General features: G+C 46.8%; 2 protein-coding genes across 2 annotated transcripts in view; one reads left to right on the plus strand and one right to left on the minus strand.

Annotated features, from left to right (window-relative positions):
- PEBP4 (phosphatidylethanolamine binding protein 4) overlaps nt 1–17,582 on the minus strand; it is a 257,677-nt gene extending 240,095 nt beyond the window's left edge. Inside the window, exon 1 of the mRNA XM_061200697.1 lies at nt 17,445–17,582. The gene's annotated coding sequence lies outside the window, so the exon portion shown is untranslated. The remainder of the gene's footprint in view (nt 1–17,444) is intronic.
- A 474-nt stretch (nt 17,583–18,056) lies between these two features.
- The window catches only part of RHOBTB2 (Rho related BTB domain containing 2), a 28,324-nt gene continuing 24,243 nt past the window's right edge, over nt 18,057–22,137 (plus strand). The window contains exon 1 of the mRNA XM_061200695.1: nt 18,057–18,241. Coding sequence (XP_061056678.1) covers nt 18,160–18,241 — 82 coding nt within the window. The 5' untranslated portion in view covers nt 18,057–18,159. The remainder of the gene's footprint in view (nt 18,242–22,137) is intronic.

Raw genomic sequence — 22,137 nt, forward strand, 5'->3', positions numbered from 1 at the left:
AGATTCAAGCAGTTGCTAATCAGGGAAGCGAAGGAATGCAGAAACAAAAGAGAAGCAGTCAAGGAACAATAGTGCAGAGATAAAGCAGGGTACTGGTTCCTCCTCAAGGAATATACATAACAATACCGTTAAGTCTTTTGCAGGAACTAAGGCCCCCACCCAGGTAGAGGATGGGAACTTAAGGCTGAGCCCAAGATTCCTGAACACTGCCCTGTTACCTCACCTTGAACCAATCAGAGAAAGTCTGCACAAAGTGGAAGATAATGAAGACTTTTATCCCCTCCCCAAATGATTCTCGCTTTAAAAACGTTCATGGTTGAGCAGAATCTTAGGAGTTGTTTGTTTTGGCTGTGCTTGCAGGATCTTAGTTCCCCCACCAGGGATCTAACCCATGCCCCCTGCAGTAGAAGCATGGAGTCCTCATGGCTGGACCGCCAGGGAATTCCCAGGAGTTGGTTTTTGGACACAAGTCCACCTTCTCCCCAGGTTGCCACCTCCTGAATAAAACAACCTCTCCTTTCCAGCCAACACTTGTCTCTCGAGTATTGGCTTTCGAGCAGTGAGTAGGCGAACCTGAGCTCAGTAACAAGACAAGACAGACAAAAATATGGCTTAAATAAGTAAAGTACAGACATGCAGGAGGAGTTGGGAAAGTCAATTCTCTGCAGGGCATCACAACTGACTTCTAAGGGTTCTGTGCCAGCCTCCAAGACATACTGCCCTCTCTGCTTCCCTATGGAGGCCATGTGCTGACCTCCTAATCACAATTCTTCATGCCCCAAGGACTCTGAAACCCAGCTCACTGTCTTCTCTACTCAGGTCTTAACATCTTCTAAGTCAGTTCAGCATCCCAAGTCTGAGTGATCCAACGTGATGACTTCTTAGTTCCTTACTACCTCACCTCCTAAGAGCTTTGCATCCATTTTGTCTTTGCCACCCTCTCCCCAGGGCACACTGCTCCACTTCTGCTATCTGAAATCTCACTTTCCTTTTCAGCCCCATCCTTCCAGCTCTCTCATTCATTGACTTCCTCCTGAAACTGTGCAACTCAGATTGGGACTTGAACCCAAGGTCTTTTAACTGAGATCACACACCTGGTCTCAGGACTTAATGAAGCTCAGGTTCTTGATGTCTCGTCACAGAGAGAATTCAGTGAGAGACAAAGTGATAGGTAAGAAGTGGATTTATTTAGAAACACACTCCACAGACAGAGTACGGGCCATCTCAGAAGGTGAGAAAGGCACCAGGGTTTCGGGTTGTCAGTTTTTATAAGGGTGGGCAATTTCATAGGCTAATGAGTAGGAGGAATATTCCAGCTATTTTGGCGAAGGGGGTGGATTTCCAAAAATTGGGCCATTGCCCACTTTTTGACATTTAGGGTCAGACTTGGAACCATCATGGAGCCTGTGGGTGTGTCATTTAGCATGCTGATGTGTTACAATGAGCATATACTGAGGCTCAAGATCTAGTGGAAGTCGACTTGTCTGACTTGTCCACCACCTTGTACTTATTTGGTTCTAATCAGCTTATGTTGTGTCCTTGGGCTATGTCATTGTTTTAAAGGTTGTGCTCTGCACCCTTCCCTCCTGTTTCACTCCCACTAAAACCGTTTCTCAACCTCACGAAACTCATCAGTCCCATAGACTGATTTTGCAGGAAAACAAACAAACAAACAAAACCCCCCAAAACAAAAACAGAAGCTATGACACAAGGACTACCTGAATTCCTCTACTTTCCTCCCAATATAATGGGAAAGGTGTCCCTCCCTAGGTCAAAGACTTATCCCTCTTACTATATTTTAATCCTTCCCCTCTCCTCCTCACTCAGCCCGTCAGTTGTTCCTTTCCTGTATCTTTAATCCCTCTCCTTCAACTTGATTCTTCCTACCAGCACTTAAGTATACTTATGTCTCTTCCATCTTTTTGTTTTTTATAAATTTATTTATTTTTATTTATTTATTTTTGGCTGTGTTGGGTCTTCGTTGCTGCACGCGGGCTCTCTCTAGTTGTGGTGAGTGAGGGTTACTCTTCATTGTGGTGCGTGGGCTTCTCATTGTGGTGGCCTCTCCTGTTGCAGAGCACAGGCTCTAGGCCTGCAGGTTTCAGTAGTTGCAGAACACGGGCTCAGTAGTTGCACGCGGGCTCTAGGGTGCAGGCTCAGTAGTTGTGGTGCACGGGCTTAGTTGCTCTGCGGCATGTGGGATCTTCCCGGACCAGGGATCTAAACCATGTCCCCTGCATTGGCAGGTAGATTCTCAACCATTGTACCACCAGGGAAGCCCCTCTTCCGTCTTTAAAAGGTCCCTCTGTAGTGGATGCTGTGATGCATAACCCAGATGTCCCTTTCTGCACTGAGACATTCATTCTTCCAGCTGCCAGGAGTGTTGGCTGCTGACAGCTTGCAGCTCAAGCCCCCTCTGGGAATTGCCACAGGGAGCTGCCTTGCCCAAGGTGACACTCATTCTCCAGGGCAGGCCACAGCCCATGGCTGGTTGGTGCTGGGGCATCTTAAGGGTACTTGGGATTTGTTTTCAGCAGGTATAGTAAGACATGCAGACATGGAGATGACTGTCATGAAGGAAGAGGTTTATACTCATAGATCCCTAGAAACAGGAGGCATGGCACACCATGCAGGGCCACATGGGGAAGCACCAGAGTTGGTCAGGAGGCAGAGGGAGAGAGGGGAAAATAGGGGAAAATGTGAGAACCTTTATTATGGTTTCCATGAGGAAGGCAAGGTAAGGCAGTGTAAGCGGGTTTAGGTTTGGTCCGTTTGGATAATTTCATGGGCTCTAGGGTATATGGATGGCTCTGGTGTCTGATCCTGAGATGATTAGGGCAGGTGGATAGTGGCCCAGGTGTAAGATCTTGTTAAAGGAGACAGTTGGGGGGTATGGACTCTGGATTGGCTGATTTGCATAGGAAAGTCATGCTCACAGAGGAGTCATTTTCTATCTCTAGAATTAGCTAGTCCTGGGAGGGGCAGTCTCTCCAGAATCAGCAAGGCTCCAGATGTCAAGACAACAGAAAATACAGACAATAAAATGGCATGATTAATACATGGGGTAACAGGCCAAGCCCACTTAACTTGATTCTGGGACATCTAGGAAGGGCCATCCTAGCTCCACAGCTCCCAGAGGGCTCTGCCAGTACCTGGATCGCTGCATCACAGTTCAACTCTCCCTCTGCCCCCTCACTCAGCCCCCACCCTCGGGAGTACTCCCCAAGAAACTTCCTGCCTGCAAACCTCCATCTCATCATCTGTTTTCCAGGGAACTGACTTAAGACACTCTCTAAGCCCCACTAACCCTCATCCATTGCTCTCCTTTCCTTCACAGCCAAACTTCCTAAAAGAGCAACCTCTCCTCCTTGTCTCCACTTGCACAAATCAACTTGCACAGCTTTTGCTCTGCTGTTCTCAAACTTCAGCATGACTCAGAATCATGTGGAGGGCTTGTTAAACCACAGATCGCGGACCTCCAGCTCTGAGTTCCTGATTCTGCAGATCTGAGGCAAGACCCAACAATCCACTTTCCTAATTTGCTCCCACGTTAGAGAACCCCTGCTTTCACGGTCCCCTATTCTGTCAGGACGAAGTCCAAGCTTCCTCTCAGGGCCCTTCACAGTGTGGCCTCTGTTTCCCCATCAGCCTTGTCTCCCCTTGTGTGTTTCTGGGGTTTTTGTTTTTGTTTTTCTTTTGGCCTCACTGCACAGCTTGCAGGATCTTAGCTCCCTGACCAGGGATCGAACCCAAGCCCCCTGCAGTGGAAGTGCAGAGTCTTAACCACTGGACCACCAGGTAAGTCCCCCCTCATATGTTTCTGAATCTGCCTTCCTATGACTCTGCAGTAGTTGTGGTTTCTCATGGAGATAGGCTCTCCTCTTGCCTCTGGGCCTTTGCACATATTTTATTTGCACCTTGACACTCCTCACGTCTTTCCCCTGCCTGGGTAGCCCCTTTTCAATTTCTTGTTGATAGGGACAGAGTAAAGGGACAAAGTAGGTAATTAAATAGTTAATCCCATTAGGGAATTGTAAGTAAAGAAAAAATATGGGAGACCCCAGTAAGTTAATTATCACTCAAGAAAGCAGGTTCACTTAACCACAAAACCAAGCAGGCTTGCTTAGCAACAAAACCCATGCAGCAGAAGCGTGATATATGCCCCAAAACGATAAAACGATGGTGGCATGAGACTCACATCCTGCCCAGTGAGCTCAGTAAGTTAATGACCCCTAGGACATGCTCTCTGCATGCATAAAAAACAATAATTTATGGAAAGGTGACATTTCAAAGTGAAAGACCCTCACTGTACTGAAACCTAAAATAATTTTTCCATAGTGCCATGACAGTCCTGGCTTGACCATGTAGGGACAAGAAAACTTCCCTGCCCAACCTGGAGGAGGAGCTGATGATGGAAGCTTGACGTCTACTCAAGAATGAGGAAGAAGGTGGTCTTTTCCCCCTCCCCACTTTTCCTTTGATTATAAAACTGTAGCCCACTAAGTTCTCGGGGCACGGCACCCTCTCGCCCACCGGCTTGTAAGCCTCACAAGCGTCCTATTCTAATTAAGTCACTTTTTTTTTTTTTTAACTAAAGGTACAATTTGTTGAATTTGTTGTTTTTATAAGTTCTCTTTTTGCAGCTTAGCACAGTAGGTGAACCTAATACCTTATAACATGTGGCCCAATTTGGTTATTTTGGTTTTTTTTTTTAACATCTTTATTGGAGTACAATTGCTTTACAATGGTGTGTTCGTTTCTGCTGTATAACAAAGTGAATCAGCTATACATATACATATGTCCCCATATCTCTTCCCTCTTGCATCTCCCTCCCATTAATAAATCACTTCTTATCTATCACTTTGCCTCTCACTGAATTCTTTCCTTGCTGAGCCATAAAGGACCGGAGCGCCTTGGAGCCCCCCGAGATGCCACCTAGCGGTTCCCCTGTCTCTTCTCAAGTCACTTCTTCAGGAAGTCTTGACCCTCTCCCTGCCTGCTGTCACAGGCAGCCCTCACTAAGCCATCACAGAGTGAATGGGGAAATGAACAATGGGGGAGACAATTAGAGAGCTCTCTAATCATAGAGACCCCTCCTCCTGGCTGAGGCCAAATGGCAAAAGAAGAGGCCCTGATGGGGTGAGCTGGGCCCACTGGCAGCTCCTGGAGACAAAGGGGAAGAGGCTGCATCTGCAGGACGAGGGGCACTTCCTCTGGCTCCAAGCCTATGACAGCACGTGCCCCCTTGGGCTAGTGCTCTTGTCCTGCTCTCCTCAGCCCCTGCAGCCCCCCACCTCTCTCTGTCCCTCCCAAACCTCACCGCTTGGGCCAGATGAGACCCACATCTTGCACCAGCTCTCCCAAGGGAGCCACCTCCCCACCCCTGGTGGGAGTTTTGTGATCGCTTTGGTATGCGTGACAAGTTCCCCAGAGTGATGCTTTGAGGGGTGACCTTGCCGTCCAGGAGAGCCCCTGTTGAGTTTGCTTATGTACAGCTGGGCTGCTTTCTGGGCCTGAGGGCGTGGGAGGGAGGGGGAGGCAGGGGCAGGGGCAGACTGCTTTTTCTCCATAGATATTTGGCCCCAGTTTTCAAGCCCAGGTTACATAAGACCTGCGGAGAACTACGCTCCCCTGTCACCCACACCTTTCCCTTTCTGTGGAGCATTTCACAAGTGCAGCTGCTTCTCAGAGAAGGTCTATTTTGGGAGCTGTTTCCATTTGACCTATATTAAGCACAGTCACAAGGCAGAGGCAAGTCGCGGGGTGCAGGGTGGCCTGCTTGCTCTTTGTGCTTTTTTAGTGTCGAGGGTGAGGGAAGCAGACAAGCTGATGCCCATAGTTTGGGAGCTGAGACTCAAGTGGCTCATGAGCCTCCCCAGGGCAGCAAGCTACAGAAAGCGCTAGACTCGGACAGACTACCTGTAACTAGTGCAGGCCCAAGCCGCCATCCCACTTCACAATTCTGATTTGCCTCCCCCTGAGGCCCTGCTGACAGAGAATACCTGAGTCACTGCAGCGCTGGTCAGGGAGGAATTTAGGTTCCCTGCAGGCCTAGAATCTACCAGGCCAGGTCAGGATGAGTCCCGGCCTGGGCCTGTGAAATGCAGTTAGTAGAGTTTTCATTGGCCATCAAGTGCCTCCATGGGGAATTCTCTTTCCTGAGTTAATGATTAAATCACATGACCAGCAGGGGGAGAGAAAGGGTTGCTGGGAGCTACTGGCCCAGGTACTGAGCACAAACAGGTATTACTCGGAGTTCCCACCACTTTGAAGGCCCGTGGACAAAATGACAACAGAAGTGATTCGCCCACTAAGCACCCCATTTGCCCCTTTTCAATGGGGATATTTCTTGGATCACCGTTTTCTCCCTTGAGCCCCTTCTCATTGTCTCCCTGGGAGTAGAGGTCTGATTCCAGGGTCTAAAACTGGGCCCCAAGTTGCTGACCCCCAAACCTACAGCTCTGGGCTTCCCGCCTCCTGGGAGTCAAGCCAATATCTCCAAACAATTGTCCCACTGAGACGTCACAATCAAAAATCTCAAAGCAAAACCTCGCGCCTCCCCCGCATCCAAATCAGCCCCGCCCCTGGGGCGCTGCCGGGTCCACCTTGCCACGTGCTGCACGGTGTTTCTACCTTAGAAGGACAGAATGGACACTGACCTGACGGGGACACGTCCAGCCATCTGGGAGAGGCTGACGTTGCATCCCCTCAGAACTGCTGGAAAGGAGTCCTGGCTTCGTAGTGTGGACCAGACAGCAGGGTTTCTGCCCCAGCCCCTTGTAATCGAGTTAGTGGAGTGCTCCCCTCAGGACACTGGGTTTGGCCTTCACACCTGACTCGGAGCTGGCTGGAAGCACCTGGGCAAGTGGGAGGGGGCTCCCCTGGGAGAGTCGATGCGAGTGTTAGTGAGGAGTGGGAGGCATGGAGAGAGCTGGGTGTGAGCGAAGAGCAAAAGTGAGAGCAGATTTTAGAAACTTGAGTTTGGCCTTGAGGAGTGGCTTTGAGGGCTGGTTGGAAGAGACGATGGGTAGTGCATTCTAGGCAGGGACACAGCTCTGAGAAGGAGCAGAGCAGGGCAAAGCAAAGTACGGCCATCACGCCGTACTATGTGGGATGCTCTTGAGAATATGGTGAAGAGTGGGTTAGGAGAAAAAGATGGAACCAGCTTAAGGAGATCCTTCCACTTTGGTGGCCCCTTTCCTTCCCTTGTTTCCTGTCCTTCCCACTCCCTGCAGTGTGACAAGTCCTGGCTGCCCATCACCCTGAGGGGACTCCTGGGGTGGGGGGGTATGGAAGCTGTAAAACACTTTCTGCAGGATGAGATTGAGACAGTGCAGACCAGGCTGCAGACAACCTAGTGGGTCGCAGGCAGCCAGCAAGAGGTGAAAGGCCATCTCTGCCCTGGGGGCAGGAATGCTCTGGAGGTGGGAACACTGGGACCAAAGGATCAAAGGAAAGGACGGTGGAAGCAGAGCCAAATCGAAGCAACGGAGGGACTTGGGAAGAATAATCCGCTATGATCATCAAGGAATAAAGAAAAGTCCATGTCATTTTCTGCTCAGGGAAATACCAAAAAGGAAAACAATTTTTTAAAAAAGGGAGAAATTCCAAAAGAGGAGATATTGTCATTTTCAGTTGGTAAATGTCAAAAACATTGTTTCTGTTGATACAGCATGATGGGTAGAACACATTTTGGTGGGGGAAGGGAATAACAGTGTACATATCAAGATGCAAGCTCCCACTGTTTGACTCAGTATCCCCCCTTTCTACTAATTTAGAAATGTTCTGATGAAGAAAAGGCTCCTTGTCCACTGACCATATGCTACACAAAGGCAGGAATGACTTTCACCCCGTCATTCCAGCACTCAGCACTTTGCTGGAACATGGTAGGTGCTCAATAAACACTCATTTAAAGAACAAATTTGCAAAAAAAAAGCTCCTTGATAATTGCAGGTCAACTTTAGAAGAATTGGTTAATTTCATCCAGTGATGGTAATATTAGGCAACTGTTCAAAAGGTCTGAGTAAGAAAATAACTATAAGAGATATTGGGGAGTGGGGCTTCCCTGGTGGTGCATTGGTTAAGAATCCGCCTGCCAACGCAGGAGACACGGGTTTGAGCCCTGGTCTGGGAAGATCCCACATGCCGTGGAGCAACTAAGCCCGTGGGCCACAACTACTGAGCCTGCGCGCCTAGAGCCCGTGCTCTGCAACAAGAGAAGCCACCACAATGACAAGCCCGCACACAAGAGTAGCCCACGCTCGCCGCAACTAGAGAAAAGCCCGTGCGCAGCAACGAAGACCCAACACAGACAAAAAATAATAAAAAATAAAATAATAAAATAAATAAATTTTAAAAAAAGGTATTGGGGACAATTTGGGAAATACGAATATCAACTGGGTAGTAGATGATATTAGGAAACTTTTGTTAAGATGTCTACAAGTTATTTTGAAAAGTTTTACCAAAAAAAAAAAAAAAAGCACAAAGGAAAAATGTTAACAATTGTTAAGTCTAGGTAATGGGAATATGAATATTCATTGCACTTTTTTTTCCAATTTTCCTGTATGTTTTCAAATATTTACAATTAAAAAGTTTATAAACATAAAGGACACCTTACAACATGAGGCTAGAAGAAAGATAAGAAAATGTAATATTTTTTATGATTGATAAATAAAAAGCAAAAAATATATAAAAATGTATAACATGGAGGTAGAAGAACTGAAAAGAATTGCCAATCTGATGTTGAAGTCATGGAAGATATCTTTTCCTTAACTTCCTGTATGTTTTCTTATCTTTGAAAAGCAAGTTTAAAAGCTATTTATAATAAGCAATTCACTGCCTAACTTCTTGTATCTTTTGTATATTGTCATGATATATAAATATATATGTTTATATCTTTATTAGAGTCTTTTATACCAAGTTATTTAACATACCAAGTTGAAACTTTGTTTCAACTTGAGTTACATTACATCTTCTTTTATCACTGACCTATGGGATGCAATAAAACAAATAAAATACAGATTGTACCTTAAGAAAAAAATCCACCCAAATTTATTGCTTTAGTGACATTTCACAAGTGAAAGAAAAGACCTGGCAAAACATTTTCTTCCTTCTTTCTTTCCTTCCTTTCTTCCTTGTAAATTAATTTGTTTACTATTTTGGTAAATAATTACCTTTTGTGCTTCTCTTCCCCCCATCCCCCATCAGAAGATATTACAGACTTACTTTAAAAACCTGGAAGGTATCAAAATATACAGAAAGAAAAATTTAAAAGACCCTTCATTTCAAGATCTAGAAAAAAACAGTTTACATTTTGTGATATTTCTTTCAATCCTTTTTCTCATGTATGAGTTTCTCTTAACTGAGATCATACTGATAAACAATCATGTATCTTCTGTGTGTGTGTGTGTGTATGTGAGAGAGAGAGAGACCATGCCACACACATTCCATCTTATGGATATAGCATCATTTATTTAAACCTTCCACTATTGTAGGACACTTAGTGCAATAGACTGAATGTTTGTCTTCCCCCCAAATTCATGTTGAAACCTAATCCCCAGTGTGATGGTATGTGAAGTTGGGGCCTTTGGGCAGTGACTAGGTCATGAGGGTAAAGTCCCCATGACTGGGATTAGTGGCCTTATAAAAGAGACCCCAGAGCTCTCCCTTCCCCCTTTCACCATATGAGGACACAAGGAGAAGACAGCTGTCTATAAACCAGGATATGGGCTCTCACCAGGTACTGAATATGCCAGCACCTTGATGTCCCAGCCTCCAGAACTGTGAGAAATATTTTTCTGTTGTTTATAAGCCATCTAGTTAATGATCTGTTATAGCAGCCTGAATGGACTAAGACAGTTTATTTTTTTCTTCAATTTTTCCCTATTTCTAGTGTTGTGAACATCCTATATGTACATCTTTTCCTCACTTCTTTTGTGCTTAGAATTTTCTTGGATCGAAGTATATGAATTCTTTTCTCTTAGTATATATGTAGGAGAGGAAAAATATAGCTTTTCCTCTACCTTCTTAGGTTTAGTAACTGAGGCCTGTGAATTAAATCAACAAGACATTACCGGGGAAAACGTTTATTTGGGTACACATGAGAGCCAACAAATGAAGTAGCTGGCTCATTAAATGGTTAGAGTTAAAGCCTTATGTACCTTACTTAGTAGGGGAAAGGGTGGGAGGAGTAAAATGCTTCTCTGGAAAGAATAAATAGGTTTCTTTGGGTAAGATAAATGGATTTTCAGAACAAACGAGATAAAGTTTGTGATGATATTTGTCAATACATGTATGAGGTGTGTCAATGAAAATTTAATTAACTATCAAGAAGAAAAAAAAAGGGAATTTTATTAGAGCCAAACTGAGGATTAGAACCCAGGAAGCAGATTCTCAGAAAGCTCGAAGAACTGTTCTGCCTGTTGAAGTCGAAGGTACAGTCATATACATTTTTGAGGCAAAGGATCATATATCAAAATGGTATACTGGTATTTTACAAAAAGGTCGCCAAGGACACATAGTCCAGGTAAACACGTACAAAGCACAAAGCAAGTGAGCAGCAAGTCATCATGACCCTCTTCGAGCTGGGAAAGTTACATTTTAAGAAGTTACAGGGGCTTCCCTGGTGGCGCAGTGGTTGAGAGTCCGCCTGCCAATGCAGGGCACACGGGTTCGAGCCCTGGTCTGGGAAGATCCCACATGCCGCGGAGCAACTGGGCCCGTGAGCCACAATTACTGAGCCTGCGCGTCTGGAGCCTGTGCTCCGCAACAAGAGAGGCCGCGATAGTGAGAGGCCTGCGCACCGCGATGAAGAGTGGCCCCCGCTTGCCACAACTAGAGAAAGCCCTCGCACAGAAACGAAGACCCAACACAGCCATAAATAAAATAAATAAATTAAAAAAAAAAAAAGAAGTTACATTGCTAGCATCAGATGGAAGAAAAAAAAAGATCATCAGGGTTGAGCAGGCACTCCCATCTTTGAGGAGCTCTGGTTAATGTGTAATGCAGATGCACGGGGCATATCGGGGAGGGAGGAGGCCCAAACAGACACAGAAAGAGAATTTTATGTTTAATTTTTTCTTGTCCTGCCTTAAAGTATAAATTTTATTTCATTAGGTGTATTTCTGTTTCCTTCAGGTTCCTACAAATTCCCCAGAAAAGGGATGTGGGGTAAGTCTTATTTGATCTATTTGAGGAATAGGTCCACCCTGAAGAAATAATTTATGGCAGACTTATTTCCTAGAAATTTCTGCTTTTAGTCAGATAAGGGAAGCTCTAAGAGGCTTCTTTCTGCGTCTGTTCCATCTTAAATGTCTTCAGCTTAAAATAATCTCTATACCAACTCCTGGACTTGGAGTGGGTCCTCACATGTATCATCTGATTATTTTCCAGGACTGTTTTTACTAATTTATGCTTTCATCAAGCAAATGGAGTTGAGTATTATCATTAAAAAAAAAATCCTTACTGATTTGATAAACTAAAATTGATCTAATTTTCAATTTTTAAAAATAACTGAGGTTAAGCCTTTGAAAAAAAGTTTGCTTCCATATTTATTTCCTTTTGAAATGAATTATATTTTTATGCTCTTTACCTATTTTTATTTGCTAAAAAAATTTACTAGTAAATTAAAATCCTTCAGATTTTAAATACTCAATTGTTACACTAGAATATGTATGAGGACAGACTGAAAAATGTGTATTTATCTTACCAGTGTGAAGAGAAATAAGAATTCATTTAATCGTCAAATTCCTTAATAATTTTGAAAAACAGAAGGGTCAGTTCATTTAATCAGGACAATTTTGATTGTTATCCTAGCCATCTTCAAAGTGAAAGTCTGGACCAAAGTCCAACACCAAGTTTTTTTAAAAAACAAACTCTGTGGATATTTAAAATTAGTGCTCCAAATTCCATGGAAGCTAATTTTCTAACAGCTTTGTGTGATGTCCCAAATACTTTAGCAATCCCAAATTACAAATTTGTGTTTCAACTTGATTGTATTAAGTGCAGTTCACTCCGTAGCTCTGACCCCAAAACAATGTTTTTTAATTTGCTCAAATTTCCTGTATTTAACTTTCTTTTTCAGCCGTAGCCAATCAAAAGAAAACACTGCATCGCTCTAAGCGGCTCCGTTCAAGTGTGATCCATTATCTGTTTGTCGAGATTAAAGCAAAAGAATTTGGTCACAATTTTTCCAGTTCTAAACCACCTACTGATTTTCCTCTGAGATTTATAAATGTATTTTCTAGAATTCTACTGCAGTATATACAAAAGGTCTGCTTGTCAGAATATATTTTTTTCCTTACAATCTCATTTTCTATCACAAAAGCAAGTTGTCAGTGCTTGGCAAAGTGCCTGCCGTAAGTAACCGGTTCCATAAAGGATTATGTTGACTGGAGTTGATTCAACCACTGGTAAAAGTGAAACGTCTCTGTAACTCTGCTTGTGGTGACAATGATTTTCAAACCTATGCTGAATTATATCGCTGACAGAAAGAAAGGGAGCTTGGGGCAAGCCTGGTGGAGCTGCCCCCAGCTCATTCCCAGCCGTGGAAGCCTCTTGAGCTGTGGTGGCCACCCTTCCCCCATCCTCACTCTTCTTTGCTTCATTGGAGCCGTGAGATGCTCTCCTCACTAGGGCAGCCCCCTCGAGATGGTTCCAAGTAGGCTGGTTTCAAGAGCAGAGCCTTCTGCCAACCAGATTCATGTGACTAAGCCGCCACGTCCCTGCCAGGAATTCACAGGGCAGCTGGTACAGGTTCTTCCTGTCGCATTGGGGTGGGAGTGGGGTGGGGGGGTGTGTGTGGAGGGGACGTCAAGGGTGAAAGGGGACAGAAGTGAGGTACCATCTGTACCGTCTGCAGCCCCTTCCTCCTCCTACCTGCCCCTGAAGCAACGCCACCTGCTCCCCAGGGGGTGCAGGATGGACAGTGGGCCCACTCTAGCTGGACTGCTGTTACAGCGCAGTGCTGGCTTCTGCAGGGGAGTGTAGGGCCCAGGCTTGGCCCCAAGCCCAGTCAGCTGAGCTCTAGCTGCCGCAGCACCACACTGCTCAGCCCAGGCAGCCCACTAGCTGGACCACTTCACACTCTGGTGCAGCTGGCACCCCTCCCCCACGCCCCCGACCCCTGGCCTCCCCCCTGGGATCTCAAAGACCCCAATCTATAAATGGTGATGTCTGTCACTGGAGAAGCTAAAGCATCAGGACCTGCCCAGGCATTTCTGCAGCAGAACTAGAAGAGAGAAGCCTTCCACTGCTCCCAGCTCTGTCCTCTCACCATTCCACCCAGCCCACATGCAGGAAAACTCAGAGGCTACTGGCCTGAGGCCATCACCACTGTTTCCATCACGTAGGCCAAGGGCAGTGTCTAGGCGAGATGGCAAGGTCTGTTTAGAACTCCTCCCCCAGTGCCCTGGCCTTTCCACCTGCCAGGGAGGGCTCGGCTCTCCTCCCAGCAGTCTGCTGCTTTCTCTTTCTGCGCTCTCATTCTCAAGTCTTTCTAGTGTACCAAGGTGGAACTACCTAGCAAACCAGACTTCAGATTTTTGGGCCAAGTCCAACTCATTGTTACAGATAGTCTTTCTTGGGGAGTGTGAGGCAGCTTCCAGCCTCATAGTGGGTATCTGGTTGATTAGCTCTGCCGGCCACATGCCTAAGTGGGAATAAAGGTGACATGTAGCATGTTTGCACCAATATGGACCCTACTTTTACACCAATCCAGTGAAATAGAGCTCAAAGAGTTTCGCCAAAAAGGGCTGAAAGTCTGAGGTTCACAGTTTGGCCATAGCAAAGCGTGAGTAAAATGTGGGGGGAAAGTATTTGGTTTTGGTGAAGATGATCATAACCCACGTTTTTATTTTCCGCCTCAAGGAAAAAATGTTTTTGGTAGAGGTAGGACTTATTTATCATTTAAATAACTGATTTCTGTTATACAGCAGAAACTAACACCACATTGTAAAGCAATTACACTCCAATAAAGATGTTAAAAAAAATTACAGATTAAAAATAAGTAAATAAATAAATAAGTTAACTGATTTCATGTACTTTGGATGGTTCCATAAAGTATTCAATAATCCAATTTGTTTTTGTGGGATTTGCTTGGGCCCATTTCAAATTATGTTGGGTTGCTGAGGGTCCCCCTCACGATATGCTTATTCCATGGGGTGCACATGAGTCTCTTGCTGACCAAGGATAAGGCTAGAAAGTCTTTGCACTGGTGGGGGTAACGACCATGATCTGGAATCTTCTCACCAGTGGAGAACTCTGCTTCTGAATAACCAGCTGGAATGTTGAGAGGCACGCTGAATACTTTCAAAGTAGCATAAATACACACTATTTTCCTTTATTTTCTACTTTCTAAATGAGCCTGTATAACCAGAAAAAATACGATATAAAAAAGAATGCAGGGCTTCCCTGGTGGCGCAGCGGTTGAGAATCTGCCTGCTAATGCAGGGGACACGGGTTCGAGCCCTGGTCTGGGAAGATCCCACATGCCGCGGAGCAACTAGGCCCGTGAGCCACAACTACTGAGCCTGCGCGTCTGGAGCCTGTGCTCCGCAACAAGAGAGGCCGCGATAGTGAGAGGCCCGCGCACCGCGATGAAGAGTGACCCCTCTTGCCGCAACTAGAGAAAGCCCTCACAGAAACGAAGACCCAACACAGCCAAAAATAAATAAATAAATAAATTAATTAATTAATTAAAAAAAAAAAGAATGCAATGTTATATACCTAGAGTTATACTATGTATTTTTTACAGCTATATCTATTGGTAGTGAAAATTTTAGTGGCTTTTAATTTTTCATATTTTCCAAGTTTTCTGCAATTATTAATATTTATTAATGAGCACTTGTTAACTATAGAACCAGAGAAATATTTTAGAAATAAAACACTCGTTTTTTTCTTAACGAAAACAAGCAGAAAACCTAATTGATAAAAATGAACTCAGATGGAGATCTTAACAGGAAAGGAAGCTTAACGTGTTTGAGAAAAAAATACAGAAAACTATATATATTACCTTAGGATAGGAAAGGGTTTCTTAATCAAGACATAACATACACTAGCCAGGAAAGAAAACTTGATAATTTCAACTGCAGTGTAATTAAGAATGCATGTTTATCAAAAGCCACCATAAACGGAGTCATAGGGTTTCCCTGGTGGCGCAGTGGTTAAGAATCCGCCTGCCAATGCAGGGGACACGGGTTCGAGCCCTGGTCTGGGAAGATCCCACATGCCGCGGAGCAGCTAAGCCTGTGCACCACAACTACTGAGCCTGTGCTCTAGAGCCCGCGAGCCACAACTACTGAAGCCCGCGTGCCTAGAGCCCGTGCTCTGCAACAAGAGAAGCCACCGCAATGAGAAGCTCTCGCACCACAACGAAGAGTAGCCCCTGCTCGCTGCAACTAGAGAAAGCTTGCACGCAGCAACGAAGACCCAACGCAACCAAAAATAAATTAATTAATTTAAAAAAAAAGAGAGAGAGTCATAGCACAAGACATACTCCTAGAGAAAATATTTGTCACACATACAGCTGAAAAAGTTAGAAATATTTTTTCTATGTTAAAATATATAATGTTTTATGATATATAATGTTTATATTACTAAAAAATATTAGTTCCAGAATATATAAATAACTCATACAAATCACTCATGATAACAAAGTGATGGTGTCCAAAGAATGGGCAAAGGACATGAATGGGCACCTCACAGAAGAAGAAACACAAATGTACCAAAACGTATGAAGATGACCACTCACCCTTGTAAGTAATCAGAGAAACACAGAGATACCATCATGCATCCAACAGAGAAGAGGCAAAGTTGAAGTCTGAAAAGGCAAGTGGTGATGAGAATGTGAGCAACTAGAACTCTCCTACACTGCTGGTGTTACAGCCACTTAGGAAAACACTTTGGTGTGATCTTGTCAAGTTCAGCGTGTGCGTACACTGTAACCCAGCAATCCCAGTTCTACGTATCTACCCAACGAGAGATGCTTGAACGTGTGCACCTGAAAACAAGTTCAAGAAGATTCAAAGAAGCGGTTTTCATAATAGCAAAAAACTGGACAGCAGAATAATATGCTGTAGCCCTGGAAATGACACTGCAGTGAAAATGATGGAACCCAGCTGCACACATCAGTGTGGCTGTATCTTAGTAACATAAGGCTGAGAAAAACACAAGTCCAACAAGATGATGTACATACAGTACAACAACACTTCTCAAAACTTTGAAACAAGCAAACCTGAACAGTATATTATTTAGGGATGCCCACACAATATGATATAAACATTTTTAAGTCATCAAGGAAATGACAAATACGAAATGGCGATCAGGGGTCCCTCTGTTGGAGAGGCGGGCAGTGGGAATGGGGAGTTACACATTTGTAGCTTCAACCCTGCAGTGCACTGGTTGTGTTATACTTTTTAATTGAGTAAGGGGTTCACAGTTGTTTGGGTCCTTGTGTTTCATAGCTTGGATATGTGTAACACTTTAATATATCATATATCACATCACTTAGAAATGTAAAAACTACAGAAGGAAACATGCAGCATGTCCAAAGCCTGTAAGTGGAACTCCTTTGATATGAACTCAGTCTTGACTCGGGATTCCAAACTCTTAAACCTATCTGGTCATGATATATTGTTGCCTCATGAAAGGTGATTTAATTTGAAAAAATTTCCTGATTATAATCATTGGTATGGGTATGGAGGCACAGACTCATTCCCTTATCCCCACTCCTTACTCCTCAACATCTTCCCAAATGATCATGGTCCCTCGAGGGTACCTAAGAGGGAGGAGGTGGGATAAAGGCTGACAGCACGCTTCTCTAGGGCCCCCTGCAGATGAGACCTACCCTACCAGAGAATAGGGTACTGGCCAGACCTCTGGGCATCACCTTCACTGACAGACCAACCCTCTTGACCTGAAGTCATTTTGGGGGCTAGACCACAGAATCCTTCCTTTCTCAACAGAACTGCTGGTAGAGACAGGGTGGGGCTGTGAGTCCTGGGCAGCTGGGGGAGATCAGAGGTCAGGGGCAGTCTGGTGAGGGGATGGGAAAAGCAATTGCCTTCTGGAGGAGGGGGAGGTAAGGGAGACACACTAAGACAAGCAGCCACTGCAAGCTACTGCGGCACACATCAGATACCCCAGGAGGTGAGAGCTGTCAGGACCATGGGAATCCTCTCCCTTTTCCCCGATGAGACACTTAAGGGGGTGATGGCTGACCTGGAAATGAATCCAGCTCTTCAATTCCCAGCCCAGGGCACTGTCATGACAACCCTCCCTTTTCTTCTCCACAATCCCACCCACGGGCAGTCCCTTACGTAATATTCAAAATGGAGAGGTAACAGAGTTCAAGCCGTTGGGAGTGATATGGATGCTTCATCAAAGAAGTAACCAGGCTGTTGTTCTTAGCATTTAAAATTAGGGGCTGTCAAACCTTTAAGACTCACAAAAGGGTAAACCGAGATCCAGAAATCCAAGAAGCACAGAGGTCGGCCTAGGCTTTTGAACTTCCTTGCTCCATCTTCTTGAGTTTCCTGGCTGGCCAGCCAGGTATGTCTAATCACAACAAGCCAATAGCTTTCCTGCTGTTTGTTTTCCACCTGTGTGCAGGTGAGCAGAAGCAGGAAGAAAGCCTTCCTGCCCAGCCCCACCCCACACCCCGGGTCCCCCCTGCGTCCCCCCTTGCTTCTCCAGCCTGGCTTCCTTTACCACAACTCTATATAGCCTTTAGCTCGGGGAGCCAAAATTAATCACTGGTGGGGCTGAAGCAACAGCGTTGTTCCTTGGCTCCAAGCCAGGCTCCCAGGATGTGCGTCAGAAAAAAGCTGGTGAGTGAAATTCCAAAGCAATTTGAGTCACTGGGGAGGAGGCGAGACCAGGACAGAAGACACAGTGAGAGCCTGAGGGCAGACCAAAGCAGGGCCCTGGGGGTCAGGGGCTGGGCGAGGCATCAGGAATGCTCACCTGCCCAAAGATGGGTTACAGGACTCCTACCCAGGTAGCTTATCTCTGAGCTCTGCACAGCCCTGGGTGGGGCAGGAACTGACCAGGAGGCCTGCCTGCTGGTTCCACCCCTGGATACAGTAACCATGCCCTTCACCTGGCTCCCCATAGGCTGGTCTTTGGATCCCAGCCCCTAAAAATCCCCGTGGTTGTTTCTTCATGCATTCCCTCCCACTGACCTGGCCCAGGACACTGCTTCGGACAGGGAAGGGTCAGCCGGGCCCCAGAGGAGAGACAGCAGGTAAGTCCATCACTCATGTCCCACCGGTCCCGAGACCACCCTGGGCCCTTTCTCTGTGCCTGGGGAAAAGACAGGAGCTGCGTCGAGCCCTGGCTGCCCCACCTGTCCCCACCTGTCCCCACCTGTGCTCACCTGTCCTCACCTGGTTACTCCTAGCATGCAGTACAACGCGGGGTTCTCAGAATGTGATCTCTCAGAATGTGATCTCTCGGAAGGAGGGAGGCGTGAAGGCAGCAAGAGGGGCAGGTGAGTTAGGAATCAGGTGTCTTCCCCATCAAGGTGCAGCAGCCCCCTGATGGTGGCCCAGCAACCAGAGGCAGCCAGACTCAGGGCAGGAAGCAGGGCGGGGATGGGGGGGAGTGTCTACAGGTGCCATGCGCAAGCAGCTGGCCTGGATCCCACTTTCTCCTTGTGAACCTAGCCAGGAGGGAAGGGGAGGCGGGGGAAGAAAGCTCCCGCAACAGCCTGTTTCATCCTGATCAATCAAAGTGGCCACTGGCCAGGATGGAGCCCAGTAACAGCCTGTGATTCTGGGGCCACCCTGGCCCTCAGGCTTACTCTATCTTCTGCCCTTCTCCAGTCTGAAGGGCTGCTGCCCATACCAGGGATGCCTCCACTCTGCCAGTTACCCTGAGCCTGGCCTTTCCTTCCGTCCTACCCCCCGGGCCCTTGTGGCCCCTTAATGACCCCCTCCCCACTCTGGGAGCTCCCTGATTTTTCAGGCAGTGGGATCCATTTCTCCAAAAAGAAACTGAGCGCATCCCTAACCCAACTTTTCACCCTCTCATACTCCCGGCTCACCCAATTTGGTTCTTTTTTTTCTAGTCACACCTGGCCAAGAAATCTCAGGCTTGCTCTAGGAATTCCTTCCAGGGCAGCCGAGATGCCAGGCCAGCCTGCTGTTAGTTCCTTGCAAAGCTTTGAGCAGCAGAGTGAGGGAGTCCTTTTGTTTTAGGAACCAGGCTGAGACCAAGGCTTCTTGGGACTCGAGGGTGTGTGGAGCTCATAGGTGGGCGGCCATGGGCCTTGGCAAAGGTGGAGGTGAGCACAGCCTGGCTGAGAGGGGCCATGTGAGGTCACCATTTAAGGACCCAGCTGATCATGTTTACAGTTAACCTTTGCCCCAAGCTCTAAGGTCCAGTAATTTTAGGTCTTCTCTTTGTCATCAGACCTCTAGGACTCTAAGGCATATTTCCTCATTTCTAGCTGTTAGGACCTGTCAGTTCCGCTGTTGGAGATTATATTTAATATATATACATTATATACACACATGCACACACATCCCATCAGCTGAGTTAAAAACCCATGCTTGAGGCACGAAAACATTTCCACATTCTTGACTCCCTGTGGGGCAAGCTGGGGTAAGTATGGGCTGGAGGGGGACTTTGAGGCAAGTTTCAGCTGGTCCATTCCTGCTTCTGTGCTTTCTGTTTCCCTAAAAACATCATATGATAACATCACACAGTCAGAATTTCAAAACGGGGAGAACATCACCTAAGAGCCCTGTCCGGTCTCCCGCAGGAGGAAACTGAAACCCAGAGATTAAAGCATGGTGCAGGGGCTAATAGCCTGGCGGGGGCCACAAGCTCCCTGGGTGACTTTCCCAGGCCATTTTCTGCTCTGGGCCTCAGTTTTCTCATCTGTAAGAGGAAGAGGGTTATTTTTAAATGAATTAAGAACACGTGAATGCTCTAAAATCAGGGCATGAGGTTGGAAGGGGCTCAGGGGCTGTGCGGTCTCCTCTCAGAGGCTCCAAGCCAGCTGCCAGAGTGGAATCCTCTCTCTGCACTGCCCTGACAAGTCACATCGCTTCTTGAAGCTTCAATTTCCTCATCTCCCCAGTGGGGATAATAATAGTACCTCCTTACAGGATGGTTTTGAAGTTTAAATATAGTAGTACCTGTAGCCCAATCGTGGGCATGTAATAAACTCTCAATAAATTATTATTGGGATTTCCCTGGTGGTCCAGTGGTTAAGACTCCGAGCTTCCACTGCAGGGGGCACAGGTTCAATCCCTGGTCGGGGTACTAAGATCCCACATGCCACGTGGTGCAGCCAGTAAATAAATAAATAAAAATTTTAAAATAAATAAATTAATAAAAATTATGATTATCATTATAATTAAACTTAAATCCCTGGATGGCATCACTATCATTTTATAATCCTCACAATCTCCAGCAGTGTCTGGCCCTAATAGGCACTTAACATGCATGTGATAATTGAAAGAAAGGCTACATGAACGAATGAGCAAACAGGTGTCATTTTTTTCCAGACACCCAGGATACGTGATGGGACTTGGGTTGCACGGCAGGTCCTGTGCCTTCAGCCTGGCAGGGCTGTTAGTGGCACACGTGGTCTCTGCCTGCCAAACGGCCACCACACGGGCCCTGCAGAGGCAGAGTGCGGTCTGGGCTCTGACTGATGCCCCCCAGCACCAGGGCTCCCCGGCCCTCGGTGCTGTGTGTACCAAATGGTGGATGGGGAGGATGCAAGTGAGGTCCGCTGGAGCCACCCTGCCGCCCCAGGGGTTCCCTGTCAGAGCGTGGAGATGGCGGTGCAGGGTCTTCTTTTGGGGCTAGGATTCTACCCAGAGCTCCAGCTCCCCAAGAGCTTTCTGTGGGCCTCCCCTAAGAGGAAGAAGAGGGATGGGTTGGCAGAAAGGTAGGGTGACCGGGGCTGAATGTTCCAGAGAAAGTGGTAAGCCCCAGACTACCAGACTAAGCCGAGGCACGTGTTCAGTGGCCTTTGAAGTGCCCGGACTGTGGTTCCAAGTGGCCACATAGCAGCAATCACCGTCCCTGCCACTCTGCCCAGGGGCCTGTGTCACAGGCTGTAATGGGCTGACCTGTTCTCTGGGAAGCTTCCAACTCTGAGCACCACGCTCCTTTACCCTCTGTGTCCTTCTGTCAGCCCCACTGTGCCCTGGTCCGCCACCCTTCTCCCCAGCTCGCTCCATGTCTTGCCCTGGGGGTCCAGTACGCGGGAATGACCATGCCCTGCAGAGCAATGCTCTGGCTGGGACAAGTCACACTGGACTCTCCACGCCCACCTTCCCCCTTCTTAGCCATTGAGCCCCTTCTCAACCATGATCTTGGGAGGGGTTGCAACTTCCCCCCCAGTTAGTAGCTGGCTGCTAACCCTGACTGGTTGGAGCCTAAGAGAGGGCTTTTGGGTCCAGAGAAGCCCAGAGACAATGCAATAGCCTGGTTGGTCCCTCACCTCTGTCACCACCTCAGGGAACTTCTGGTCAGCATTCCCTGGCCGCCCACCCCGGAGGACCGTGCAGGGTTGAATAATGCCCATATGGCGTTATAATAATGCCCAATAATACCTGGTGGTCCACTGGCCAGATGTCCTCCTCCTCTTTGACAAAGCCAGAGCCACGGGTGTGCATCCTTATAGAAATCTCTGCCAGGAGGTGTGGGGAGGGAGAGGAGCAGATGGGGAGACAAAGAAGAGGGGGAAGGAGAGAGAAGGGGAGAGAAGCAGAAAAGGTCTGTAAATGTGGATGGAGTGGGTCCTTGACAGATCCCAGACTTTGTGGGGACAGAGCTCCGGGGAGCTGGGGAATTCTCTGTCTCTGGTTACAAAAAGGCAGGGTCAGAGTTGATCTTCCAGGTCAACACCCGATTTTACTGAGAACCCCAAGGGCATGGGAATCCAGCTTTGATCTCCAGTGCCTTTCACACCGTTCTCTTTCTTGTGTTGTTGGAATCCGAGCACCAAGAAGGCGCCAGGGCCAGGGCAAAGGGTGCAGGGTGGCTCTTCAGGGAACTCAGGGCGCAGAGGAGGACCAGGTGGTTTCCTGGATAGCCCCGCACAATCCTTTAACCTGGGTCAAGAGCAGCTCCAACCCCAAACTCAGGTCTGACTACTGACATGCAGCAATGCCCAAG

Source organism: Eubalaena glacialis, chromosome 9 (assembly GCF_028564815.1).
Source record: "Eubalaena glacialis isolate mEubGla1 chromosome 9, mEubGla1.1.hap2.+ XY, whole genome shotgun sequence".
In the NCBI taxonomy this organism is placed as follows: Eukaryota; Metazoa; Chordata; class Mammalia; order Artiodactyla; family Balaenidae; genus Eubalaena; species Eubalaena glacialis.